We start from the raw sequence: 27,426 nt of genomic DNA, 5'->3' as shown, positions 1-27,426 counted from the left end.
GGAGTAGACACCCTCTGTTTAGCGGACCATGCCCCTAGTTGGCGGTCCCTTTAGCGGAATGGAAAGCAGGTCCCTGGGAAGGATGCTTCAAATTGACACACCAAAAACAGACCGAACGAATACAAGCTCTGGCAAGATGATTTCGTATCTGAATGACAGAAATCGAACAAGATCTTACGGTTTTTATGAACCAAGCAAAAACCTCATGTAATTCTAGTGACGGTCCAAAATGCTCCAAGATATGCTGTGGGTCGGAATGGCAGGCTCCGGGCCGAAAGGCTAATTGAGGCCGCGGACGGCGATTACAGCGGCCGCGGATTTTATCCTGCATAATGCCGTAGTAGAATGCCTCAGCAGAATGCCGTAGCGTAACGGCATAGCAACGGTACCGTGATGACGCAAGCTTCAGTGTGCCACAGTTTTCGAATTCAGACATCAAACTTTTCAATCACCAACGGCTTTTTTGCACCGCGACACGCCCACAGCTTGTCTGCACGGCCATTGCCCTGCTTAAACTGATTCGCAATCTCAATGTCCGATTTGGCCCCAAACATGTTTCCGTATTCTCGATAGCCGATCGCAGGCGCGTCTGTAATTGCTTTTTTTCTCTCTTACAGAATATGCTCCGAAGTGACAGAAAACAGACAGAGGCAACACGTGTCCGCCCTGCTGCTTTGACCCGTTTGTGCCCAAATAACAATGTTGTGCGTTGATGCGTTTGCAGCGTTTCATAACAAGCAAGGAAATGGATTATTCTGCATAAAAAAAACGTGATTCAGCATAATCAACACAAAAAAATACACGTGTACGACGTGATATTCACGTGGTGTCATTCACTTTTGCCTGTCGTGGCAGGCCCCGTTTCGACCATGACCGTGACCAACAGCGGCACAACCTTATCACCAGCTGCCGGCCGCAACTTCGTCCCGCGTCCCGCAAACAACATCTCCCGAGCATCACCATCGCGATATAGCATCCGTGCCATCTAATCAGGCTACTATTTGCCCATCTACTCTTTAGAAGATATCCGACTCTTTTCTCCTGCTCTTCAATACAAGCGCTACAATGCGTCTTTCGACACATCGTGTGCCTCTAGACCCAAATCATCTCAACCAGCTAGCCGCCCGCGATCATCGCGTATAACTTTGACCAGCATTCAGCGTCTCACAACCAGCTCACACGTCGTATAGTGATCAAGTGCAATGGCGTACCTCTTCCACATCCACCAGTCGTGGTCGCGTTGTACCAATTGTCTGAAGTTTCACATGGCCTCACCGAATGCGCTTCTCCCTTCGTTTATTTCGGCCGCCACCCGACTTTTCTTTTCAAGTTTCCTCGCACACAAGGCAGACGATTCGCTGCCAACTCTCTCCAGAGTACGAATGTAGTGTTCTTCTGTGCTGCAAGCCAATACGAGCAGCATGTTACGCGAACCATTGCGCCTTGCTATAAAAGAATGACCGAATCGCAACACCCCAACCCTCCAGCCCAGTTCAATTTTATCATCATAATTTCCAGTCATCATGGAGCATCTACATACTAACAAATCGTTCGAGTGCGCATTCTACAAGCGCGGACAGGGCAACTGTATCCGCGGGGCCACTTGCAAATTTATTCATGCTGAGCACACAGAAGGCCTTGCCAACATCGGCGCCAGTCTTATGCCAGTGCGCCATCGCTTCACACCTTCCAACTTCTATTGGCCCAGCAATTATTGGCCCAACAACACTTGGTCCAACAACACTTGGTCCAACGATTCTTGGTCCGCAGACTGCCCCCAACCTCTGCCCGTTGTCTTGTCCCACAGCAATGCTCATGTGACCCCAAAACTCACTGAAGCAGAGGAACTAACGTCCCAGGAAGAGGTAGTCAACAGTCGAGCTAATCTTGAAACAGCAGAAAATAGCCATTACTGACATCTATATTAGGTCGCTGCCCCTGAGTTGGCCTGGATCCGCCACCTCAAAGGTGTCTTCGTCACCTTTGGCGAAGGAGCTACGGTTGCCACTGTTGCCCTGCCCTGGGATACCGTGGCAGTCCGCCTCTCTAAGCTGCCTCAAGACTCTACTACTTCTACAGTAGCAGAGCTCATAGAAAACTATCTTGGGGCCCGGGTCATCGAGGCAAACATTCAATTGCTGTCTGCGTACGGGGGTCGCGTTGCGGCAGACGTTACCTTAGATGACCAAACAATTGCAACTGACCTCATCACTGCTGTGAGGGAGGATCAAAGCACCGAATTTGATGCAGATCGCGTCATCCCGGTTCACCATAGAGCCGCTAGGTTCAACACCATTAGCAGAAACAAGGTGAGCTGCTCCTGGCATAAGCCGAGCCGGACCGTCACGCTCAGCTTTTCGTCCCAATTTCTGGCCTGCGAAACCTGGAAAAAGTTCCTCACAGGCGTCTACCAAGTCTCTAAATCCAGAGTCTGGCCATCACGCCCGCACAATAATGGTTCCGACACCGACACTATATGGAAGTTCAAGATTGACAACGTGCCTACATCTGCGAATCGAAACGACATCATAGAGCAGATTGACGAACCATTCCGGCCCCTCAACGTACATATGAGCTGGGCTTCTTACAGCAACCCTATGGAAGCGTCAGTAGATCAAATCATGAGGAACTTGTCAACGGTTGGACCAATGGACCCATTCGTCACCACCGGGTCCTCGAGTCAAAGTCGGCGTTCTAAGATGACTGTTCGGTTCGTGGACATTGAGCACGCAATAGCGGCTGTGCAAGAATTTGACGAGCAGCCTCTTCCTTTCTTCTCCCAGGGAAAGCTGACTGTCCAGCAGCTCTCTACCATTCGGATGTGCATCCCCAACCATGTATTCACGGCAGCATCCCAAGATATCGAAGCTCTCTACAGCGCTTGGAAAAAGGATCACGTGTATACTACCATCTCAAAGGAAAGAAAGCCCTTTAGGCATATCAAGTTTGAAGGCCAGATGCATGAAAAGGTGGTAAAAGCCCAAGCCGCCTTTGAAAATGTTACCGCGGGAGAACTGCTACGCATGCCACGCACCCACCTCTCAGAGGAGGGTGGGTGCGTGGCACGTGTATCTGAAAATGGCGCGCCGCTGTGGTCGGCCTCACTTGCTACCAAGGCCTGGGCCTACCATGAGATGCGGAACATTGAGCATAAATTGGGGGTCTTGGTCTTGTGTGACAAGCAAAAGCGAAACCTGCGCCTGCTCGGACGCCGAGAAGAGTTTGGATCAGCACGGAAACAGATTGCCAAATTGTGCAATGAGGATCCACGCTGCGAATTCTCCATTCCCATTGATCATCATGATGGAGATGCGCTTCGATGGCTCCTTGCTGGTGGCTATCAAGATCTGGGCAGGACTGTTGGCCTTGACAAGGTCGCGCTGGACGTTGCTTCACAGCCGCGCCGCCTGATCATTAGCGGTACCGATCACGATTACCAGAATGCGCGGAATTATTGGGACCACCGCTACAGAAACCCGGACCCGACGTGGAGCATTAACCCTGGCCAGTGCAACCTCTGTGGTCTTGACGCAGAATATCCTGTCTGCACGGGCTGCGACCATCTGTACTGCACCACCTGCTTCGAAGACATGTGCTTCTCAGGCGCGGGGACTCCTGTGCCGGAGCCAGCCATTCGCTGCTATGGCGACGGAGGTAAATGCATGAAACTGCTGACCATGACCAACATTCAGGAGAATGTTTCTTCATTTGCCCTCGAGCTCATTTTCGAACGCATGTTCAAGACGTTTGTGAGCCAGAATCCGGAACAATACCGCCTGTGTCCGACACACACCTGCGAACAGGTCTACAGGGTCAAGATGACGCCAGCGGGCGTCAAACCGACGGATGAGTTTGAATTCAACTGTCCGCAGTGCAACTTGGCACTTTGCTCGACGTGCCATGTTTCGCACGAAACGATACATTGTCCTCTGAGAGAAATCGAAGAGGATGAAGAACTATAGTATGTCCATTTTCCCCCGTGCTTTTTTTTTTTTTTTGCTGCAAAAGAACCGGAAATGTGGGATATGAGGACTATGGGCCCTGCTATGCGTCATCTTATCAATATAATTATCCACTCATCGAAAGTGATTGCGTTACTGTGACTGCGTGACTGTGACTGTATGTGAGTGCCATTCAGTGGATTGTGTAAGATGGTACGCAGCGAGCTTGGACTTGGGCTTCTACACGTTGCATTACGTGGTGAAGATGATTATTCCCGAGACATTCTCTTCTCTTTTCTTCTCATTATCAGTCTAATTACTCTTATTTAGAATAGATGATTTAGGATTTATTGGAAACATAATCAGATGAACTGTGGGTAATAAGCATAGGCAATGCCAATGTCATTTAGGTGGCGACTACTGCATTATTCTCTTTCACTAATACCACTTCTTCTTATCGCCATAGTCTAGGTATTAATACTAATACTACTATAAATTACTTTGTATTATATGCGACCTGTATATACTGCGACGTTTTACGTGGACGTGTGTGGCTACTTACTATGAGGATAAATGGTCTCGGCTAAATGCTAGTCTGACCAGGGCCACCCTTAATCGCCTTTTGCCCGTTTTGGCACGCCGGTGATGGTGTTTAGGCGTCGTTCCCCATTACTGCGTCCATTGACAAAGTCGGGATATCCAAGTGTCAGCTCAATACCACCAAAGAGAATACGGTCAACAGCCTCGACGCCAAGCATGAAGCTATCAGTAAAAGTGGTCAGTAGGAATTTTTCGAGATGCGAGGACAGTAATGTAATGTACCTGTGGTCCTGGTTGCTAACTTCATATTTCCACGAACCAAAGCGGCCACGAGAATAAATGTCCATGTCCTGTAGATACGGCAAGATCTTGTCTAGCGCATCATTACGGTCTAAGTGTGGCGTAGGATATCCATGGTCGAAGCGACGGATATAAGTGCTCACAATCTCGTCGTCAGGAGCCAGAAGCTCAGTATTGATCAGGCCTTGAATACAGTCCGCCAAGAGTGTCTCATGGTCAACGGGCTTGTACGATGACTCGGAAACCTCGAGCATCAGAGACCAGTACGGACCAGGCTGAGCAGCTGATGAGTTTGGCTTCTGACCGTTGGCAAGCTGCTTGGTGGGAAGCTTGACATTCTCTTGGGGTTGATTGTTGGGTGAGTAATTGGAAAAGACGGTAGCGCGGTAAAAAGGACAGTTATCCTCGGCAAAGTATAGCTATGCAAAACTTGGTAAGCTGTGTTTTTTTTGTGAGTGTGAACAGAGCAAACTGTGTTTTTTCAACTTACCCAGCACTTGTCCCCAATACGCTCAGGCCGTTTTCCACGGATGCCAACACCAATGACGTTGGTGGAGGAATAAAAGAGAGACTTGGAAATCTCTTGGAGCTTGGTATCGTTCATGGACTCGGCTAGATGGTCTACAGCCATGGTGGAGACTAAAGAGCCGTATTTGACAATAGTTCCTACCGAAATTAGCAAGTATAGCAAACTGTTATAGCTTGTTGGACGTACCATCTTTCAAATGAACCCTTTTAGAGTCGGCGTCGACCTTTGTGACCGTGGCATGCTCGCCAAAGCTGGTTCTGCTCTTCTCGAGCGTATCGGCCACAGCAATCCAGATACCACCTGTACCACCTCGTGCCGGAAAGCGAAAGGTTGCATTTGGTCCCCACGGTCCGGCCACTTTGTTCTGGACAGCGTTGGAGGTGAGAAGCTTCAGGTCAGGGGCGGCGACACGTTCTCCAAGCCAAGTGGCGTTCATCTAGAGATTATTCAATAAAAAGTCAAATGATCAAGAAAAAAACAAAACACAACTATACCTTTGTAGTAGGGATAGCCCACACCTTAAAGTTATAAGGACGCATGAAAATCTCAGTAAGATATTCACCTAGGTTCCTCACATTCCACTCGTCAAAGTTTTTGGGCTTGTCAGCGGGATCACGGCCGCGAGCTTGCAGCGAAGCCTCAATCAGGCCCTCTAGACATTTCGCTTGCTCTTCGGGAGACAGCGCAGCGATGCTGTTCTGGAACGGGTAGGCCACCCAAGTGCCCTTGTAACGGCAGTAGGAGACGCGCCGGTGCGTGTACCAGTCGTCAGGCTTTGGCAGCGCCTCATCAAGACAGTCGTCAAAGTACTTGTAATGGGAAAAGATGACGTGGCCGCCAACGTCAAACAGCTACATGTGTAGTGTGAGTCCTGAATGTTTTAATGGCAGACAGAACCCGTGGGGCTGAAGCTGGGGCAGATATGGGGGGGGGGGGGGGACGTACAAAGCCCTCGGGGGTGATGTCGGTGGATGCAAGACCACCAGGTGTCTCATTCGAATCCAGAATAAGCCACGATGCAGTATTCTAAAAGTTACCGGTATTAACAAGGAGCATGAAAAAAAAAAAAACGTTTACGTCGAGTTGAAGCATACCAATTGTTGCAGACGCTTAGCAGCACCCAGCCCTGTTGGCCCAGCGCCAATGACGAGCACGTCAACTTCACTTTCCAAGAAACAAAAGTTAGCAAAAAGAACAAGATGGTTGAAAGCGTACGCACATTTGTGAGCTGCCCATTTGTTTTTTTTTTTTTTTTTTCAAAGGTAAAAGGAACGCAAAGAAGTGGCGCGATTGAGAGCACAGAAAACAGCGCGATGCGATTGAGGAGAAAAGTTGGGAATGAAAATACACCCAGGTTTGAACGGGGAACTTGAGATGCAGGGGCGGGCGTTGGGACTAATTTAAAAACATTGGCTGGGCATTGGAAGATTAACCCAATTAAATAATTAGTTCAACCGGCCGGATCCTATATCCCGTCTCCTCACCGCCAGCCACTGTACTTACTGGTTGGTAATATGGCTTCGCAGCCCCGCCGGCCAAGAGATTGTTGTATTCGTAGCCGCGCGATGCATTGTGACGTGGCCTTTTTCGCTACACATACTGTAATACGTGGAGTAGCTCAGCGAATAGTCGACGCTCTCTTCATTGTCGAGAATGTTAATTGATAACAGAAAGGAGCTTGTCGTCAAGTACGTAGCCATCATCTCCCAAGCAAACCTGGGGCCCGCCCCGCCTCAACCACAAGTGGCTGCCCCTACGTACATGTACGAATACGGCTCGCTATTACTGGCCAGCTTTGCATCTGATCTATTTAGCGTGTCAGCGGGCTGTCTTGTCTTGTTGGTTGGTTCTGTCGCAGAAAGACAGCTCCAGCTCAGCCACAGAACAAATGCACAGGAAGTCCTGCTGGATCAACGATGAAAACTTTGGTTCGGGATTTTTAACTGGAAGCCATCTGTCTTTCTTTCTTCCACTTTTCTTACCTGCTGCAATTCTGTCGATTTCGTCGACGTTTTCATCCACGTTGGCCACAGCAAGGATGTCGCGCATCAAGAGCCAACAGTTATTACCGTCCTCGATCCGAACAAGAAAAATGATTAGCGCGCCCCAGCATTGGCTTGCGACCATAGACATCAGCGTCTACCCCATAGGGGATAGTCGAAGAGCAAGGTCGGGATCAGCCCAAATGCGGTTTCCAAGCTCAATACCAAGGATAACTCGGCTTGAACCTCTGTACCTTTGCACCGCAGATTGTCGATGGAGTTTGTAACGTTGAGGTACACACTATGGCAAATGTTATACTTTGGCTCAAAGCAGTGTGAGATAGAGAGCCGAGAGGAACATGGAGGTGTACGTACCCCAACGTCAAGAAAAGAGAGACAGTAGCAAAAGGCAGTACATGGTTCTCACGTAACATAATTCAGTCTAGCGTACAGGTATAAACATGACCAAACTATTTACATGTTGCAATTCTCATTCAAAACCTCTGCGCAATATTGACGCGAATGTTACTTGGACAGACAATTCAGACGCAGCGCACTTGTAAGTAGTGCTGGCTTATGGAGTCACAGATGAACAATGGGGCATGCGGCCAAGCGACAAGACAATGGAGACATTCGAACGAATGCTATCGATACGAGATCCATTCATATGCTCTCCAAAAGTTTGGATGCGTAATGATGCCAGTCTTCTCCAATCGTGGAGATTACGCCTCGCGGGTAAAGGACACCCATGTTGGTGTCTCCAAGGGGAGCTCGTTCAACAAGATGCTAGCATATATGGATTACCTCCAATTTCGAATGGCTAAGAGGACGGCGACCAGCAAGACATTTTCGGCATGAGATCAGGAACAGTGCCACAGACAGCTCGGCCAGTGATGATACCAACTCTTATGGCAGATAAGTATCACAGCCTCACCAGCAGTGTCTAAGCCTACTCTCGAATTAAAAGCATCGTTCACGCAAGCACAAAATATAGCTCCCAAATCGAGGCACATTGCAATGTATTTATCAAAAGATGATAGTCATTGTTTTGTATTGGCCGAGTTGCCTGCCGTCGAGGCAGCAACTAGCTACTTGGATCCTCCCTTGCGGCCCGCCTCTCGAGCCTTGTCACTGCCTGGCTCAAACGAGCCTGAAGAGGCCTGGCCGCCCTTGGAAGCAATTTCTCGCTATGTATGACTTTTGTTAGCATATATTTCTTCCTCCGGCACCTTTGCGCGCAAAACGTTTTCTTTGCAACTACGCACCTGCTTGTTGGGATCCATACTGGCGAAGCCGCTGTTGTGGCTGGCTTGGCCTCCCTTGGACGCAATTTCTTGCACTTCTTCTTTGGGGCTAAAGAGACGGTATTAGTGTTTTGTTGGTGTGTGTGATTATGTTGAAGATGATTCTCACCGGTTGGCAAAGTTTCCGGGATTAGTATCAGCCATGGTGTTGAATCGTTGTTTTGAGTTTGATAGATCGGTGTGAATAGTAAAATCAATGGCTCAGCAGCTGTATCGTATAGTGATATTTCCAGATATATATAGTCTTAATAAAAGCAAGGAATAGTCGGTGTTGGGTGGATAGGCTGAACTTGTACATGACGGGTCAACAGCATCACGACCTTTCAAAGACGTCATGTCCTTTTCAGTCGCGCACACTCATCATCTATTACATCAATTTTAAACTGGTATGAGAAATCCACACTGTTCTTGTTCAATGCAAGATGATCAATCCTTGAATGTCTGCCGCGATTCGGCTGTTGTGCCGCGTCGACGCCCATGCTCCTGGCCCCCATTCACCGCTTGTATTGCGCAAGACAATAGACAGCTTTACTTGGATGCAAACGTCATATAACCTGTTTCGGGGCGACAAATTTGACGTCTCAGCGCATGCAAGGTCCATCACAACATTGATCGGAGGCTGCCGCTGGGGACAATACCTCCGGCATAGCTGAATATCCAACTCTTTACCTTTTAAAATATAAGTGTAAAAAAAAAAGAAAAGACAAATACAAACGCTTATTTAGTTACCAAAAAAACTAAACCATGTTCTCAACGCTAATCATTTACCGAATTTCTAGAATTGTCGAATCTCTTGGCGTCACCCTGATCATGGGGTAAATGCTTTCTTTGTTTGCGTGTAATAAACTATGACGCCGCCGTTATTCCTTTGTTCTCTCTGTATCCAGGCACACAGGCACGCCTTTTCCAACGAGGGCTTACCGTTTTGGTTGACGTCGTTGCAGCATGAAGTCATTCTGGTGTAATGGCGGTGCCCAACGTGGCGTACCTGCGCCGTGACGTCCTGTGTCAAAGGACTGACACGTACTTTTCGTAACCGTATCGCATTCAATTCACACGGTTCTGCACAAAACCCAAATGTCAGCACTAGTGATTTAATGTTTCTCCTGTGCAAGAAACTTACAATTTTGTACCTGTCTCTCCCTGCATCGGCAACCGACAGTGTTTTACTGTTTTCCCTGGGACCGACATGTGCTTCCTTTACATGCTCTACTACTCATTCGTATCTTATCGACAGCAGCTGGGTTGGAAGTCAGCCAAGGCAAGTGCGGTACCTCATTCGGTAAGAATGCTCCATTTTTCAGTCTGTTTTTTTTTTTCGAGGCACCAGTCTCATGGCGTCAGTACACGCGATTAGAAGTGCCAGGCTACGGTAGCATGCTTTTGTCGGACTCGGTAAGTTGGTAACATTTCTGACGTACACAATACACAATTACCGACTCACTCACCAAAAAAAAAAAAAAAAAGGATTCTGTTTCCACCTTTGAGTTTGAGGCGCCCGAGCACGAATACAATAGCGACCAGTCAGTAGCTGTCTCAAACAAGACCAATCTCGTGAGCACCGCAAACCCAGGCCTCGCTGTGGAATGCAACAGTGGCCGCGTGGCCAGGGGAAGCACACACGGCCTCAACGTCGAGCCTATTCTCTTTTAAACAGAGGCAGATTGAATGCTTTGATTTTCTGCTTTCTTGAAGAAAATGTCTATTCGCTGAGCGGGACGTCGTTGGGTGCATGCTTGATGGCACATGAAGACTACGTTGACGGCCTTGACATTGTGTCTCACTTAAAAAAGAAGAGCGCGTCTTGAGTAAATGAATGGAGAATCGAGGATACAGGCTTTCAGCTCGAATACTGAATGTTTTCTCTTTTGATAAATTAGGAGAGAGAACATTAGCAATAAGCTGCAAGGTTAGTGTTTCGTAGTATAAACCGGTAGACAATCTACAGTGGGGGAATAAAGGTCCCAAAGTAAAATGTTGCTGAAAAAAGGCCACAATAATGGACTAATGTATTTGCCCTCCGAGTATACAAGCAGAGCAGTACAGTTCTAAAAGATTCACTCGAGGTGCCTGCATACAAGCTCGTTGTTGCTTGGGTGATTCTGGGATTAGTAATTAGAAATGGAGTAAAACTGGCAGAGAATTGCAAAGTATCGTTATCCGTTCAAGTTGTAATATACATGTAGGACAGAAATCGTGCTTGACGGCAGCTGCTTAGCTCGGCGCGTATCCCCCCAATCTGGTGTAAGAACGCGACCTTGACATTGAGCCTGTCAAGTAAATACCCCCTGTCCCCTTTTCTTGTCAGAGCGGACAAAAATGAGAGAGATTTTTTGTCTTCTTGTCATGAATGGCAAAACTTGCGCACCGTCTTTTAATCTGCCGTCATCCTCTCGAGGCCCCTGGCAGTTCAATCGATCGGGCACCCATCCCGCCCGCGCCCGCGCCACCGCCTACACCTCCCGACGGCAGCTTGTCTCGAGGCGCCGTCGTCTTGACCTTTTTATCCTCGCTCGGGTCGACGGCTCTTTCGTTGCCTCCAGCCGCTCCGGTGCCGGCGATGCCCGCGCCCTCGAGGCCCATGTTTTTCTTATCGCGCGTCTTGTTGGCAGATTTGTCGCCCGAGCCCTGTGTGGTGTACAAGGCGGCGCCGAGTGCGCCTGCACCAGCAATGGCCAACAGGAGTTTTTTTTCTTGGGACATGATGTATATTTTCTGATTAAAATCAAAAATTGATGGAGGATTTTTTTCCGAAAATTTGTGAATCATTCTATGGTGTTGGTGGCGGGTTCTTGCTGCCCTTTTATGTAGGACCCTACTTACAGACGACGACGCATCACCACTGTCACATTGACGCAACAATGATGGCCTGGACAGCCATTACCGACGGTCCAGTCACCCTTGTTTACCGCTACCCATACGCTTCTCATTATAACGGTAGCGAGTTTTGAATTTTTGAGAGGCTCTTGAAAAATGCCCAAGCCGCGTTAATATGCAAGTATCGTCGCTATTCATGAGGAGTGCCGTACTTTCATGATTCGAGCAGCAATGAAGCATTAAAATTTTGTCTTCATCGTCAGCAACCTCGCGCTCGAGGACGTCAGAGTTTCGCCAACTTTTGAAGCAGGTATAATATGCTGACATTTTTACAAAACAATTACAATGATTATGTTGATGTTTTAACCCGTCATCTCCCAACTTGTGCTTGACCAACTTTTCACCAAGCTCCCACCCACAGCTCCGCGCCCAGCCCGTCCGTCTGATGCCTGCGAGTTTTCGCTGCCCAGCGTATCGGGGTCATCCCATTTTGGTCCTTGCTCTCCACCTCGGGCGCCGTGAGTGCCCAGAGCGTGCTGTAGGAGCCCTGCTCGGGATCGCGGCTTATGGTCTTCATGGCGGCGGGTGATGAGCTAGCGAGTTATCCCGGGGATATGCATCTTTCCATTGGTTCTGCATGGCCGTATCTACCTGAAATTCATATATGTTAGCGAGGCTACTGGCGTGTAGCCAATCCCGAGAGCGCCGCCGGTGACGACGGGGTACACGGCCGGTGAGATTTAGAGGTTGAACCTTTTCGGGCCCAAACGAATTTATCGAGAACAGACTGCATGATTCGGAGTGGTAAAATGTAGAGATTGGCTTTGTAGAAAAGTTTGTTCTTTTTTTTTTTTTTTCTTTTTTCTTTTTTGACTAGATCAGGGAGATTTATGTAGTCATGTCGAGATGGGGTTGAAGCCTGACAACATGCCTTTTACACCAAACCAGATTTTTAGTATGTACAAGTTTTAAGAGTATGAAATCTCGTCGTATTGATTCTTTCCGAAAAGCGGCGCAACTACAGAATCGCGTCATGGTGGTTGACTACATGTTATCTTGACGAAAAGAGTGACTTGTAATTCTCAACCAAAATCCAGGAATTTGTCAACCAATTTGTGACTTGGTAGTATAGGTCTGTAGTGGCTATGTCGCGCGTGGAAGGGGCCCTGTTAGACCTATTATTAGGTCATCCAGTCCCGACCACCTGATGGCCGAAATTGACTGGTTGCTTGTCGGATTTGACAAGTCCTATGTATGTTCTAGACTAAACCAATAGTTAACAGGATCGCTGGCCTACTCGTTCTATTACTGTACAAGGTGCAGATGAAATTGGTGAATAGATTGTTGATTCCGTTCTATGCTAGGGGACGAAATGCTGCTCTATATTAGTGTTCCTTGTTTGCATGTGTGTGGCGTCAATTCTGACGCGCCTGTTGCCAGGATCAAGTGTATACGTATGTAAACGCGTCCATCTCTTATCTGCCTTGCGTAAGTCTTTTACCACTAATTAAACTTTAAAGCTATCGCGACGCCGAGAGGCACAAAGTTTAGTCTTGCGTATTTAGTAACACTACGTTATAACGGCCTAATGCTATGAGTAATTGATATACAATTAATTAGAGATCGTGGGGAATGTTGTTTTAATAATTCATCTATTTTTCTATAATTTATAGTGTGTAATCAAAGTTATCGTGTAGTTGGCGAATAATAGATCGAGGCATGAGTGACGTCACAAGTCGAGCCACTTTTGATCGACAGATACTGTACTCCGTATTTCGGTTGACAGATGAAAAAACCCCTCTATATACTACAACGCTTATCTTGTAGTAATTCTTCGAGTACTACAAGATTGTAACGGTCTAAGCCAAGTATATCGACCCCCTAACTGGGCGACTATGACGAGTATAATAAGTCAAGGAAGAAGAAGTTTCTTAGAGTCACTATCATAAAGACCGCCTTCAAGCATGCCTCTAGCGTGCCTCCCAGGGTGCCTTTGATAGCGCCCTTGAAAGTGCTTTTGAGCGCCTTGCGTGCCTTTGAGGGGGTGCCTCAAGAGACGAGTACAAAGCCGTTACGTAGCCACCTTTGCAGAATTTCAACAATTTCGTTGCAAAATCCGGGGTTCCAGAATTGGATAACTAAAAAGGCTCTATCCGTAACACGGACCGTTCCAACTATTAAAGAGCTGGTGGCCACGCGGCCCTCTTAGCACCAGCTGCTAGTGGAAATCTAGTGTGCGGCGTGGGCACGTTCCCGTTTCATTCCATCTCTGTAACTATTCTCATGATCCCCCCCTTCAAACGCTGACAAGGAAGAAAATGGCAGGTCAATTGGCTTACTTGAGCTCTCGGGCCTCCAAGCAAGTCGTCACAAAGTTGCTCGTGGTTTTTTTCTGTGCGGGCTTCATCCTGACTCTCATCAAATTTACTCCCAGCGACGTACTGCCAGACAGTATTCAGAGCTTCAAGGCCCTTCCAGATGCGACGACGAGATCAAATTACCGAGCTTGCCGAGAGAACAACATTGCAGGATCGCAACATCGCTGGAATGCTGCGAGGCAACGATACTTGCATCTAAAGGATGACAAGTTTACGTAAGTTTTTTTTTTCCGAGATGCATACTTGTGCTTTCAGGTGCAAGAGGCCGCGAATCGAATATCGGAGAGCTGACGGGGGGGGTTTCCCGCGCGCGCGCTTTTACAGCATCGCCATGCAGACATATAACCGCCGCGACGAACTCAACGAGACTCTCCATGCGATCCTGAGCGAAGAGATTCCGTCTCTGCTCGAAGTTGTCGTGGTATGGAACAATGTCGACGACCAAGCGCCTGCCGATTACGTCTCCGAGCACCGCGTCCCCGTGCGGTACCGGCAGTCGCCAGTCAACAGCCTGAACCAGAAGCTCTGGCCCGATCCCGCCTACAAGACGCAGGCCATCCTCCTCAGCGACGACGACGTGCACTACCACCCCTCGGACGTCGAGTTTGCCTTTCAAGCCTGGCGCGCGTTTGGCCGGCACCGGATGACGGGCGCCCTCGCGCGCTGCGCCGAACCCATCGAGGACGGCAAGCTCAGGTACTCGCTCTGCGCCGAGGACCAGGATGCGTACGCCATGGTCCTGACGAACCTGGCCTTTGCGCACATTTCCTTTATGGACTATTATTGGTCCGACGAGGCGGACATGACCACGATGCGCAAGTACGTGGACAAGCACATGAATTGCGAAGACATTGCCATGAACCACGTCACGTCGCTGCTGACGGGCCAGGGACCGCTGCAGGTGGCCGGGCGCAAGAGGTATGTCAACATGGAGCCCGCGTCGGGCATTAGCAGGAAGCCGGGCCATATTGGAGCTCGGAGCCAGTGTCTCGACGACTTTGCCGACATTTTCGGGTGCAAGGCCCTGATTAACGAGACTGGCCACATTCAACGGAGTGTAGTAGTACTATGAGTTTGAGAAAGAAAAAAATGGCAAGGAGCATATTAATGAGTGTATTATATACGGGCTTCTTTGGCCCTCGTGTTTTAATTTATAAACCGCCAGCTGCCGGTCCCTCATCTATTTGGTTAATCTAGTCTATATATACAGTATCTATCAAGTAACAAATATATTAAATCTCTTGAAAGCGGTTGCACAATAGACCAAAGTGGGACGGGACGGATCTCTTATACCACGCGCAGAAGTTTTTAGCATAGTCAAAGTTTCTAATCCGTATGCAACATGTCGTTCTATTACCCCCGGGTCGTGGGACTTTGAAATTGCCCGCCTGTATTAATTATACATTACTTTTCGCCGCTGCCAGCGGGTCCCCAACGCCCCGAGCCCGCGATAACTAGGAGGACACACCGTTTTTTGGACAAGAACAGCTTTGCCATTGCAAAAAAAAAGAAGAAAAAATGAATTAATCATGTAAAACTCATAAAAAAAAATCAGCATCTATCTTGCCATGGCAACCAGCTTCTTTAGCGCAACCATGGCTGCTGTCGTGTAGTCGTCATTTGCCATTTTCTTTTCCTCGTTGGGGTCAAACACCTCAACCGACAACCACCCTCGAAACCCAGTCGCCAGAACCGCATTCAAAACCTCTTGGACCGGCAAGTACCCGCCGTTGCACGGTAACGGACGGTGTCGCCGACTCCATTCCGCTTTGCCTTTATCTCTTCCCAGGGGCGGCGTGACCTTGTAGGCGTCGGATATCTGCAGCACAAAAATCTTGTCAGCCGGCACCGTAGTCGCCAGCTCGTGTAAGCTGCGCTGCCAAGACGTTTCCAGGGTGGTGTCCTCCTTGTCGACGGATTCGACGTAGCCCGAATGTGTGGTCGGATCTGCGTACTCGGCCCCTGCTGCCTGAAACGTGTCGAGGCAGAGTCCGAGGTTTGGGTGGTTGGCCTTTTCGACGATTTCCCACACGGCTTTCCAGGTTGGCGCGTGAGTTGACCAGCACCAGTTCTCGTAGGCTACCCTGCATCCTTTGCTGCTGCACAGTTGTGCGAGATCTCGGAGGTCTTTTGCCAGGACATTGCTGTCGCGTGATATATCCTCCGCGTCGGACGATCCAACCTCAATTGATCTTTAGCATGTGGATTGGCTACAAATGTAATTCGAAGAGTTTGTCAACTCACTTGCAAGGTATCTGTCCCAAGAGCCTCCATGATGCGAAGCCAATCTTTTGCCTTGGCGAATGCAGCTTCCCGACGTGGTGCATCCCACCCTTCGAATCGAGGAAACGGCTGCAGCATCATTATCTTGAGGCTAATGGCCTCGGCGGCGTTTTTGATTTGCTCAGAGGCCTCGATCAACACGTCGATATCCTTTTCGCTAGCGTCGTTGTTGACCGCAGTTTGGGCAAATTCGACAATGTCGGGCATGGACATTTCCATTCCATCGAATCCTGCGCTCTTGATGCTCTTCATACGCTGTAGCAAGCTTTCGCCTCGCTTGGAGGTGATGCTGCATGACGCGAAAGAGGCGGGAATGCCTACTCCGCCGTATTTTACGACCATGTTGAAGTGCAGTGGCCTGCTGAGACGAATGAATTATGTGAGAGTTGATTGACTTGAGATTTCGTTTTTTTTTTCGTTCAAGACTAATAACGATCAGTACATAAATGCAAGCTTTACTACTATGTGGTGTACCGCATGCTGGTTCTGTCAAGTAAACGTCATGTATGCGTCGAGCCAAGTGGAAGTGGAACTTTTATCTCGCCGGAATTCATTCCGTTCTCAGATTCGCCACGACTCCAGTGCATACTACGCGTGAAATATGAACATTAGATGAATATCATAAAATACTCCATTTTCTAGACAAGGTCTTGACAAGTACAGATTTTTTTTTTTTTCAGCTTCCAACTCCTTTTTTTTTTGGCAATTCTCTCGCAAGGCTTTTCAAGAGGCTTTGGAAGCTCCAACAGCTCTCAGGCGATAAGGATAGTATAAGGCGTTGGTGATGAAAAAGCCAAACTTCCATCTTAAAAAAAAAAAAAAACAAAAAGTGCTTAATATTAATATTACGTAGATGGTAATTATTTGATCAAGAGTCCTCTGCCTAAAATTACCATCCATCATTTAATATACCTCTCAACTAGCCATCGTTACGGGAGCGACGCTTTTCCCCAGACGACGCTAGTACCTCTACCCGTCACGAGATTGTCGCTCAATCATCGAGAACCCTCCCATCTCTTCCCTCTCATATACGACACATGACATTTCCTAGGCGCGTAGCGACATTACTTCGAGCGCATTTCGGCGGCCGACCAACGCTATCACCCGGCCGTTGCGCAAGACTGCGTGTGCCTGCCTCTTCCCAGCTTTACAGCACATATGTGGACAAACGCCTCTACCTTGACATTCACCCAGACGAAAAAGAACATTGAGAACCCGTACGACGTCGGCGCTACATTCCTGGCCACGTCTCACAACCCGTCGTCAAACACGTGCAGAGATTTCCCGCGCCCTACGGACCACCTTCGAGAACGAATCAGAACCAGGCACCCTGCTGAGCTGTGCCTAGAATACCTGCCAGACCCTGGCACGCCGGGCGACCGGCAGCTTCATCTTACAATTACTGAACAGCTCCAGGTCAGTGAGTGTGAGAATTCTCAAGTCGTCACCGCCAGGCCCCTGGCGGTGCAAGGCCAGCCTCTGCCCTTCAGCGTCACACGCGACGCCGTGGTCGCTGCCAAGTTTTACGACCCGCTGTACAACGATCATATCCTCATCGATGCCTGGAAATCCGTCGACTATTCGTACAGAAACGAAGCTCAGGCGTATCAGCGGTTGAGGCCGCTGCAGGGAGTCGTCGTCCCTCGCTTCTACGGCTCCTACACCGTTGGCATACCCGTTCCCCAGTCCGCCCTCCAGCACCACCACGCCCAGCCGCGGCCGGTCCGGCTGGTCCTGTACGAGTACATCAACGGCACGCAGCTGTCATCAGCCGAGGCCCGTGTTTTGAGCACAAAGCAGCGCCAGGCCATTATGCAAAAAGTCCTCAACTCATTCAGCAAGATGCGCCAGCTCGGCGTGTACCACCTCGACTTTCACCCAGGCAACATAGTCGTGCTATCCGCTGAAGAAGGCCAGGAGGCCGACATTCGATGTATTGACTTTGGTCATAGCAAACTAAGTGGCCCATCTGATTTACTGCCGACACTGGACCCGGAATCTCGTGAGAGTGTGGTTGAATATTGGCGAGACGAAGATTTGTGTGATTGTATGCTTGATTTTAGCCCCTTGATCGATTGGCCGTGGAACGAGTGGCTCGAAAATGAATATGTCGGGCCTAAAGCTGGGGCTCGATTATAAAGACAGTTTATTGCAGTTGTACGTCGCAACGAGCTGCCCATTGGTGTCTCCGTCGTAGTCACTTGCAGCAAAACAGACAAAGAACAATATGCGTAAGCTGGCCACAACGGGAACAACTATAGGAGGTACCAGAGTAGCCAAGGTTGTGGACACTACATGAAAAAATGATTTCACGACAGCATTAAGCAGATGATATAATTTTCCTTGCCGACTCTGGTTCATCATGTCGCGCCGCTTCCGAACGAAGCAAGTGAGCTGAAAATGTCCAATACGCAGAGGGAGAAAAAGGGAAACCGACACTTTGGACTCTCGTGAAGAGGCCAATCTTGCAGCACATTTTCCACTTCGACTTATCCTCACAGCCACAGAGAGACACATGTCTCGTTTGCCCCATCACAAATCATAGAGTCTTGGCACTGCAAGTCGATTGAGGCAATGCACAGTCACAGCTCAATTCCTTTTGGAGGCTTAGTTGAAGAGAAATCGGCTCAAGTAATTGATGAAAAAACCCAGTGTCTGCTTCTCCGCTTCTTTGTATTCCTCACAGGCCAAAAAAAAAAAAGCAATAACTCTTTTAGCCGTTGTCAAGATTGAGAAAACACCATGGTTGATCCAATACCTTAAATGTCGACCAACCAATAAAAAGAGCTGCTGCGCTTCGGACCTTTCTTGCCGTGAAATTCTATTATTGAATCTTTCCATACCGACTTTTTATTTTCACAACGGGCGCTCCCGTGTAGTGCCGTCGATAGAACCGTGACTGGTACGCCATGGTAGTGACATTGTGACGTAACTAACAGCATGCCCTGGTTCCTAGTTCTAGGAGAGAAATCAGCCGATGAGCGCAAAAGTGCATCATTCTCATGTGATATCTGACACTTTTTTGAGTCCTCATTGTGACCAGGGATACCGGAGCTTTTGTAGCTGCTGGGGCGGACTTGACGGGCCAAGTTGTGCCACAGCAACCCTCCACTGTTTCGACAATGTCAATATTAACTACAGCAATACATTAGCCATTTAAAAAATCACAATCTGGTGTGATGACTCGAGATTTAGCTCCGCAGAACCTCCCAGAGCCAATGTCAGCAGTCCAGCAAGCCCGATCGACAGCATTAAACATGCCAGCCGGACGACAGACAATGTGGCATCTGACACAGACAAGATTCCCAAAAGGCGCATTTGGTCCGCACAAACGGTGTCTTTCAAGTTAACTTGGGTCCCCCCATATTCGGTAAAGATCTAGACTCTGCAGCAGACTCAACTCAACACGGTCAAGGCGCCCGCCGCTCATGAAGAACGTCAATTCAAAGGATAGCCACGGTGGTACCAACGAGGACAAAAAGGTGCCGCTTGGGGGGGGGGGGGGGGCCGTCTTTCCATGTAACACGTGAAGGGACTAGGTTCTTCCATTTTCAACGTATTGTCCCTAAAAACTAATGTACTCGAAATATATTTCTTTACTTGGAAGCCTCTGTCATTGGAAAGCAGCTAAACCGCCCACATATACGTAGGCCGTTTTGCTATGCAGCAACGAGCAGTTGCAGTTGCAGCTGCAGACGGCGCTTCCGCTAGGTACTCTTCTGTTTGATCAACATATAACGCAAGAGGTGATAGGTAGACTTAAAACAGGGGTTAGTTCAAGACACCCACATGAAAAGGGTAGAATATACCTTGATAGACATTCCAGAGCTTTCTTCCCATAATATAATGTAATTTTGTCCCAACCTTTTTTCCTGCGCTGGTGTTCATCATTATTCCTCTCTGCCAATCACTACTGAACAGTATAGACCTAATGCCTGAACTACCGAGCAACATGGGCGCCAAAGCCCTCACGCGGCCAAAGAGTACGGCACAACTATCTTCATTGCACTGATGCATGAGTAGCGGATGCGCAAGGATTTCTGCTGCAATTGTTTGGCATAATCTGGGACCGAAAGTGTGGAAACCAAAAGTCACATGAGCACAGGACAAAGGAAAAGTACCTTTGGAAGCTTCCAGCATCTCATTCTGGTGACTCGCGATGATATTTCAGTGGGAAGTTCAAGCCAATCTCTTTTGGAGTTTTTTTATCCTTCTTCGGATTTCTCCTCGCGAGGAGAATTTCAGTGCAAAGTTCAAAGCCAACTTCTTTTGGAAATTCTTTTCAAATCTCTCTTCGCGAGGATATTTCAGTAAAAAGTCCAAGCCAATTTTTCCTCGAAATTCTCTTCAGATTTTTTTTTCCAATTTTTTTTCCTGCTAGCAAGTCTTTGCTTCACCTATCTCCAGTAAAGACAGGGCAGCAGTTTTGAACAAGGGCATAAAGTCAAGGAGCTTGCCATTGCTACAAAACTGGCTATAGTATTTCACGAGCTCTTGAATGCTGCTCGCGGCCTGCTTGCACACCAGCTCGGGCAGTGTCCCGTCAATGGCAATCGGTGCCCTATAGAGAATGTATGGCGTCAAGATGCACAAGACGCAAAAGTGATAGTAAGTGCTGATTGTGCGATATTGTCAGCTCTGCTCTGTTGAAGCGACTTAGTCCAACATGGAAAAGGGTGCTTACTGAACAAAGAGAATCAGTGGCATGTGGCGGTTTCCGCAGAGATTGGTATACTGAAAGAAAGAAGCATACCAAGTCAAGCCTTGCTGATAAACTCGTACAGCTTGGCTAAACGTCATATTCTGTGCCACCGATCGTGCTGCATACGTCCACTCTGTCAACTGGAATAGCTTGGCAGCTATCACGCGAGGATTATCCGGGGTTAAACAAAGGTCTCGACGGAAGAACGCATCATCTATGATGGTGAGATGATTTTGAAAAATAAATCGGCAGCGAAATGTGAGCGTCATACCTATGATGGAGCTGGACAGATCGAATAGACACCGCACAGCGTTCCCCTCGGATTTTTCCGCATGAACATGAACACTTGCCTTACCAGCTCCTCTTGCGTACTCACTCAATGTTTTGTTATAGTCTGAAATCAGAAAAAGTACTCTAGGGAAAGGGACTAGGTGGTAAGTATGATGCTGCTACGGGACGACAACAGGCTCACGAAGAGGAGGCTGCGATTTACCTGTTGGAGGAGACGGCAGCACAACAGATATTTGCGTGCACCTGCTTATCCGGAAAATACAAACTTTTCGAGTCGATCGGCTGCTCGGTGTGCCACTGCTCGATGATTGCAGCACCAAAGTCGGCCGCGAATCCCTTACCGTCGTTCAGCTTATTACAACCGAGACAATACAGGGATAGGATACCGAGCGCTTGTATATCGGCGATGCGCCGCGGGAGGCCCGTGCCATTGTACAGCGCAGATATTGCCTCGCGGGCGAATGACTGCCCCAGGTCGTCGTCTTCAAGTTTGCTCCTTGCTCCGAATCTGGCCGCGAGACTTGCGCTATCCATGGCCAGAAGGGTACTCAGGGCAAGGAGCGAATCTATGAGAGCCGTGGAGCAGTACATACCATGGCCTGTTCCGAAATCACGCCTAAAATCATTCCTATTGATGGGACAGAAAGAGAGGCAGTCCCTAGAGAGGATAAGGTCGAGAAGCTGCGGGAGCTGCAGCCGGTAGTGCTCCAAATTGGCGCGGAAATGCGACGTCTGGGTATTATTGATGCCAGCCAAGACGGAGGGCGACAGCGCATTGCTAGTTGAGCCATCCAAAACGGAGGGCGATTGCGCATTGCTAATTGAGCCAGCCGATGTCGTTGGACTGTTCAATACGGTAGCGACCGGACTGACGGTCGACGTGGCCTCGGTCACAGAGGGGCTCGTGACGGTGGAGGTGTCTGGACAAGTGACGAGTTGTCGTCGAGGTCAGAGCCAACACGTATACGTGTGACGATCATGACTATATGATTCCAACGCAGATAAGATACACACCTTGTTGGCTACATTCATCTTGGATGATGGGCCTCTGTGCTGCCAACGACGAAGTAACTTCTGCTCGTGGCTGGCCATCAGAGAGCCGGCGCAAGATGCTATTCAAGTCGGCCGGACTTGTTTCCTTGGACGATAGAAAATCGAGAAGCGTGTCATTTTCGGAATTGATCAACTGCAGTTGCGCCAGCCTTTCGCGCAGGTCTGCCTTGGAGACACGAGGAGTTTCGACATCAACGCAATCGACACCGCCTTCACGACACGCTTTGCATGGCTTCGAGTCGTTTCCATTGCACTGTAAGCGTTGACAACGATGTCAGTCGAGCGTAACAAAAGAAGGAGAAATCATGGTCATCAAGAGTAAAGAATACAAATCCGCCTCGACTCACTCATGGTCGACCCTACCTTGCGTTTCTTGCGGCGACAGCGCTCGCAAGCACGATGCGCATTTGATTCCCCACGCGGAATAGCGGTCTGCTGTTCTTTTTTTTTGCCCCGGGTTTCGCGATCATCCATACAGTTCAAGGTGTCTTACGCGCAAGAGCAAGGGGGGGTAGCCTATTATTTATGCCGGAGACGGCCCCGGATGGGGTCTGCTTGGCCGACGCACCATTAGGGGGATTGGCTTGTGCATTGAGGGTGTCGAGGGGGGGAAGAGGGGTAGTCGCCACTTGGCGCACCTAGACATGCATACTCGTCAAAAAGTCACAACTCTGATGTGCTGGTTTGGCTGGGAGAGCTGGAGAGGTATGGGGAGAAAGGGGGGAGAAAGGCAAAGAAGCAGAGAGAGTTATCAAGATGTAGTGGCAAACACGATGGCGTTTCGCACATCAACTCAAAGGGGTGTGTTGCATGATCGCACTAAACACCAATCAAAGAGAGGGAGGAAAGAGACACCCTCCGTCAAAGGCTGGGCCTCCGGTTCACAATAACACTACCCAGATTTCGAAGACCTCTTTTTTTTTTAAAAAAGGGTCTAAGGATCCATAAAAAACAAGATTTAAAAAGCCGTTACATTCCTACCATGTGCTCTTTGCGAATGTATAGTAGGCAATCGTTGTTTGTCTGGATACTCTCCGTGGTCAGGCAGCTTCTCCTTTCCCCGCATTTCCCAATTCAACGGTTGAATGCCAAGCAAGCAGGCAGGCAGGCAAGCGGATGCGTGTCAAGCGTGTCTGTCAAGGTGTCAACTGTGTTCTTGATGAGTGCGTAGTGCAACATGGTCCCTACAAGTCCCCCAAAGTCCCCCAAAGTCCCCCAAAGTCCCCGTATCTCGGCCGAGGGGCTAGTGGGCACTCATTATAACGTCAGACATACGTCAGTCAGATCGTCGAAATGCACACCCCTTTCGGGTTGCCTGGAGCGCCCGCGGAGATGCATCGATCCTCACCAATCATGGCACTATTCCGTATCGAATATCATCCCTGGTTCACTAGGCGGCACCAGTGTTACCTCGAAAAGGTCGAGAGTACTACCAAGGTCTGCAAGAGGGGTAAATGCACCTCCAAAAACAGGCCAGCATGTACATCTACGGTAACCAATTATTGAGCTGAGACGGTTGGAATGGGTCGACAGCTGTGGTGGGTTTCTCGCGCGAATGGAAACATATCTCGGAGCCCCAAAGCCCATCCGAGTCCCCGGTGGATGCGCCAAGGCTCCCTATTCATCTCGAAATTCGGCCTTGGGCATCAGTAATTACCACCCCATGCACCCCCATGCACCCCAATCGCAGACTCATGACAAAGCCAGGCTGTCGGAATTATCCCACAACTACTGCAATCCTATTTATGTGCAAAGATGACTTGATCACGTCCATGTTGCCTTTGTGCCTTGTTCCCAAGTTCCGAGTTGGTAGCTAACTAGTGTGCTACTTGAATAGGACGGATGACTACAACTTGACTTGCTGGAAGGCCCCCCCCCCCCCCCCCCTTTCTCCCCCCCCCTACGGCGCTCGCACGTCCGACAACGGTTATGCTTGCGGCTGGGGTTCTTCGGGGCTCGGCGGGGTTCTCGTCTGAAAACGATTTGGGGATAATTCGTGCTAATAAATAACCTCAACTAAGCAACTAATGCAGGTATGGCACAACTAGTGGGGAAAAGGCAAAGCCCATCTCGGCGCCGGCACCGCTGACGGGTGGTGGTGGTGTCTTGCAAGCGCTGTCAACGGTCTACTAGTGAACTAGCGAGCAAACCTTGAAAAAGGCTTGGCATGGCCGTACGACAAAATTGGCTCTCATGAGTGATCATGTAATATAATCCAGCAGTAGTCTACACAACTAGCTGCATATCTAATTTGTAAGCTACAATCTGTCAAAGGGCAGGAATAATACACACAAGTTGGCTCTGATATAACGCTCCTTCAGATTTACCAACTCCCAGTGCCTCAGGTAACAACTTGCATGGTGCCCTTATCATCGCTCCAAAGACCGCTGCTTACATCGCTGCCTGTAGCAACGCGGCTCTATAGTACCAACGATGGGCATGGACCTAGTCAGTGTTGACAATCAGGTTCTCTCGGTAATTCTTGGAGCATTCATCAACTAATATTGTCCCATTTCTTGTGTATATACCGCTATCGATCGAGATCAAGGTGAGACAGGCCGACCCTGGTCCCCGCTCATCTCGATTCGTTCTCCTGTCCACTCTTCTGGAAGCTCCCAGTCACAACTCGACTTTTAACTGCCGGATGCTACGCCGTTTAATAGTGGCTTTCATCTTATTCGGCCGTAGTAGTGCCAAAAAGTACAAATGGTGGCCCGTAGACTACCCTAAAGCGTTTCTTGGCCATCCTGATAATCGAGATGCAATCTCCTTAATAAGCTTCTTCATGACCACAAAAGTTCTCATCTTTCATGTCTAGAGCCTTTGAATGAAGTTTTGATTCTTTTTATATTTTTTTTCTCATTAAACTTTTTTTTCTAATTTTAAGCTTAACTCTCTTTGAAAAAAAAAAGACATCCTCTTAGGCATCACAGAAAACACAGTTGATGAACAACGTGTGCGCTATGCTTTGGTATCGTGTGTAAAAGGGCAAAAAGAAATACACCATTTCCCCCAACATTGCACCTTTGATCTGTGCAAAACAACAATTGTCCTCCTCCTCTCTTGACCGAAACAGCATTGAAAAACATATAAAATCTGTGCCTTTTAATGGGCTGCCGCGGCATTTGCAAAAAAAAAAAACTTTTCCTTTCCAAGTCTGCACTTCCCGTCTCCAGCAGAGAAGGCCTCAGCCAGTCGCCAGGCGGGCTTTCTTTCGCTTCAACTCCAGCTGCGCGAGACGACTGGAAAAGTCATAGTCACCGGTGGCCTGCGAATGCACGACATGGCGGTGTAGACGTTTTGATAGAGCTCAGCAGGCAGCTGCGTAACGGCGTAGCCTTGAGCAGAGGAGTAGCGGCGCTCGTCACCGTTGTAGCTGCCCACCTGTACCGCCAGTCTGTATTCAAGGACCAGTCCCTCCAGAAATTCGACCAAGCTCTGGCTGCGCGTCACGTACAGCGCAAAGTCGACTGCGCCGCTGGCAATGGCAGTCATGTCCAGATTTTGGCGCGCTCTATCAGCCTCTCGTAAGCGTCTCTCAATCATGGCGGCATAGACGCCGTCCCGGTCCCACCCGTCGTCATCGCGGCTCTCCTCGCGAGCGGTGAACAGCAGGTAGTTGTTGTTGGCGTCGTCAGAGTCAGAGTCGGAGTCTGAGCCCTCGATTCCGGCCTCGCGAGCGAGACGCCTAGCTTCCTCGGCTTCCTCGCGCTGCTTGGCCACTTCGTTGGCGCGAGCGGAAAACTCTTCATGCCTCTCATGAGTTTGGGCAATTGGCAGGATGTGGGCGCCGGTGACTAGGCATTTCAGGAGGGAGTCGTCAGAGACGAAGCTGGCGCGCTTGGTGGGCTTTGCTTTGCCGACGCGGCCCGGGCTCCGCGTGGCTGGCTTGAGGCAGCTGCGAGGGCTGATCTTGGTGGCCTTCATGGCGGCCTCAAGCATGGGCAGGCTGCAGTTGGACGAGGAGGGGGCCGGCGCGGAGGAGCCCGAGTTGGCCATGCTCGAGGCAATGCTCTTGTTGATGTTGTCCATGGTTGTTTTGATTGGCAGGATGGATAGAGGTTTCTGTATAAGAAGAAAGCTTTTTTGTAGGCGTGTATATCTGAACACAGAAAGGAATGCCCCCCCAAAAAAGGATTCAAAGAGTGATGTGTTTATGAGTGGAAAGTAGAGACAATAGATGGTCAGTTTTGTATCGAATTGGTCAGAAGGAAGCTCTCAAGAGTAAAGACAGAATCAAGACGGGCGGGAAGGGGGGTTTATATGCCTGCAAAGTGAGCCTGAGAAGCAAGAAAAGCAATTAATATACTTTAGAGTCGAAGGAATTTTCGAAAGTAATCTTTGTGGCGTAGAGTATAGCATACATCGTGATCGTTGGTTGTCCTCAGATTGCTTTGCTGAGCATCGTGTAAGTTGTTGTGGCGGCAGTTTGAAAAGTCTATCTGCGCCAGTCAATCGGTGGCGCCCAATCCAATACTCCAACTGCCGCGGATCCAGGCACATGGAAAGCCTCAAACGCCGCTCAATTGGGCACTTTGGCATTTTATACTTGAGTTGAACGCCACGAACTTCCTGTGAGGCTTGCCTCCACATAGTAGAACGGTGCCATCAAAGGCTATGTCGTGGATTTGGATTCTTTTCCCAGAAACAAAAGCAAAACCGTACAGCTCACAGAAAAGCCTCTTTACTCGAGTGGCTTTTTATCAACATAATTCATTCTGTCCACTATTTTTCTACACTGTAGACGACTTTTTTTTTTTTTCTTCACAGCTCGATAAGTCAAAAGTCGGCTGCCCGATCTCGGTTCCCCACCCGGCGCCCCGCGCTCCCCACACACACCAAGAAAAAACTTTTTCACTCGAGTGAGCAGTCCCTCTTAATAATAATTAACTCATCCAGAATCCAACAAGCAGCCACCGAGCGAGCTTCTGGATCTAAATGGCCTGGTTAGCTCAATCGGTAGAGCGTGAGACTCTTACGAGAGATCACCATCTCAAGGCTGCGGGTTCGACCCCCGCATCGGGCTATTCCTATAACATCTCGATTGAACGCTCGGTGTTGCTTACGTTTTTTGTCTTTTTTTTTTCGTCTCACCCAAACACGCATCCACGAATACTCCTTCTATGTACTTTTTTTTTTTTGATAAGATCGTTAATATAATTCTTTCTCCCCTTTTTTTCCACTTTCCTTCTCGTATATGCCGTGCCGTGTTACCTCGCATAGTTGACTTTGCACGTTCTTCCGTCCAAGATCAGTAGCATTCGGCCGTCGTGGACTTTGAATATGTCACCCTCGAAAGGCCCATA

At 48.9% G+C, this 27,426-nt stretch overlaps 9 protein-coding genes across 9 annotated transcripts; 3 read left to right on the top strand and 6 right to left on the bottom strand.

Annotated features, from left to right (window-relative positions):
- Window positions 1–1,523: 1,523 nt before the first annotated feature.
- BBA_07093 (RING finger protein) lies at window positions 1,524–3,962 on the top strand (the record flags this gene model as incomplete). The annotated part of the gene is made up of 2 exons (XM_008602190.1): window positions 1,524–1,865; window positions 1,929–3,962. The coding sequence occupies 2 exons, from the start codon at window positions 1,524–1,526 to the stop codon at window positions 3,960–3,962; spliced, it is 2,376 nt and encodes a 791-aa protein (XP_008600412.1).
- Window positions 3,963–4,552: 590 nt separating this feature from the next.
- BBA_07092 (UDP-galactopyranose mutase) lies at window positions 4,553–7,726 on the bottom strand (the record flags this gene model as incomplete). Its single annotated transcript, XM_008602189.1, has 13 exons — window positions 4,553–4,703; window positions 4,764–5,200; window positions 5,272–5,447; window positions 5,497–5,746; window positions 5,805–6,161; window positions 6,256–6,336; window positions 6,405–6,474; window positions 6,530–6,538; window positions 6,814–6,909; window positions 7,072–7,159; window positions 7,293–7,449; window positions 7,518–7,593; window positions 7,668–7,726. The coding sequence occupies 13 exons, from the start codon at window positions 7,724–7,726 to the stop codon at window positions 4,553–4,555; spliced, it is 2,007 nt and encodes a 668-aa protein (XP_008600411.1).
- A 654-nt stretch (window positions 7,727–8,380) lies between these two features.
- BBA_07091 (conidiation-specific protein 10) lies at window positions 8,381–8,740 on the bottom strand (the record flags this gene model as incomplete). Its single annotated transcript, XM_008602188.1, has 3 exons — window positions 8,381–8,479; window positions 8,558–8,645; window positions 8,706–8,740. The coding sequence occupies 3 exons, from the start codon at window positions 8,738–8,740 to the stop codon at window positions 8,381–8,383; spliced, it is 222 nt and encodes a 73-aa protein (XP_008600410.1).
- A 2,241-nt stretch (window positions 8,741–10,981) lies between these two features.
- Window positions 10,982–11,299, bottom strand: BBA_07090 (uncharacterized protein; the record flags this gene model as incomplete). The annotated part of the gene is made up of 1 exon (XM_008602187.1): window positions 10,982–11,299. The coding sequence occupies one exon, from the start codon at window positions 11,297–11,299 to the stop codon at window positions 10,982–10,984; it is 318 nt and encodes a 105-aa protein (XP_008600409.1).
- A 2,823-nt stretch (window positions 11,300–14,122) lies between these two features.
- BBA_07089 (exostosin 2) lies at window positions 14,123–14,863 on the top strand (the record flags this gene model as incomplete). The annotated part of the gene is made up of 1 exon (XM_008602186.1): window positions 14,123–14,863. One exon carries the CDS (start codon window positions 14,123–14,125, stop codon window positions 14,861–14,863), a length of 741 nt encoding a protein of 246 aa, XP_008600408.1.
- A 486-nt stretch (window positions 14,864–15,349) lies between these two features.
- Window positions 15,350–16,416, bottom strand: BBA_07088 (xylose isomerase-like TIM barrel; the record flags this gene model as incomplete). The annotated part of the gene is made up of 2 exons (XM_008602185.1): window positions 15,350–15,973; window positions 16,036–16,416. The coding sequence occupies 2 exons, from the start codon at window positions 16,414–16,416 to the stop codon at window positions 15,350–15,352; spliced, it is 1,005 nt and encodes a 334-aa protein (XP_008600407.1).
- An 816-nt stretch (window positions 16,417–17,232) lies between these two features.
- On the top strand, window positions 17,233–18,213 carry BBA_07087 (serine/threonine kinase protein; the record flags this gene model as incomplete). Its single annotated transcript, XM_008602184.1, has 1 exon — window positions 17,233–18,213. One exon carries the CDS (start codon window positions 17,233–17,235, stop codon window positions 18,211–18,213), a length of 981 nt encoding a protein of 326 aa, XP_008600406.1.
- Window positions 18,214–21,265: 3,052 nt separating this feature from the next.
- BBA_07086 (uncharacterized protein) lies at window positions 21,266–22,712 on the bottom strand (the record flags this gene model as incomplete). The annotated part of the gene is made up of 3 exons (XM_008602183.1): window positions 21,266–21,987; window positions 22,082–22,373; window positions 22,689–22,712. 3 exons carry the CDS (start codon window positions 22,710–22,712, stop codon window positions 21,266–21,268), a joined length of 1,038 nt encoding a protein of 345 aa, XP_008600405.1.
- Window positions 22,713–25,339: 2,627 nt separating this feature from the next.
- BBA_07085 (uncharacterized protein) lies at window positions 25,340–26,152 on the bottom strand (the record flags this gene model as incomplete). Its single annotated transcript, XM_008602182.1, has 1 exon — window positions 25,340–26,152. One exon carries the CDS (start codon window positions 26,150–26,152, stop codon window positions 25,340–25,342), a length of 813 nt encoding a protein of 270 aa, XP_008600404.1.
- Window positions 26,153–27,426: the final 1,274 nt, after the last annotated feature.

The sequence above is a fragment of the Beauveria bassiana genome (genome assembly GCF_000280675.1).
Source record: "Beauveria bassiana ARSEF 2860 unplaced genomic scaffold BBA_S00022, whole genome shotgun sequence".
In the NCBI taxonomy this organism is placed as follows: domain Eukaryota; kingdom Fungi; phylum Ascomycota; class Sordariomycetes; order Hypocreales; family Cordycipitaceae; genus Beauveria; species Beauveria bassiana.
This window is presented reverse-complemented; position numbering and strand designations above follow the sequence as displayed.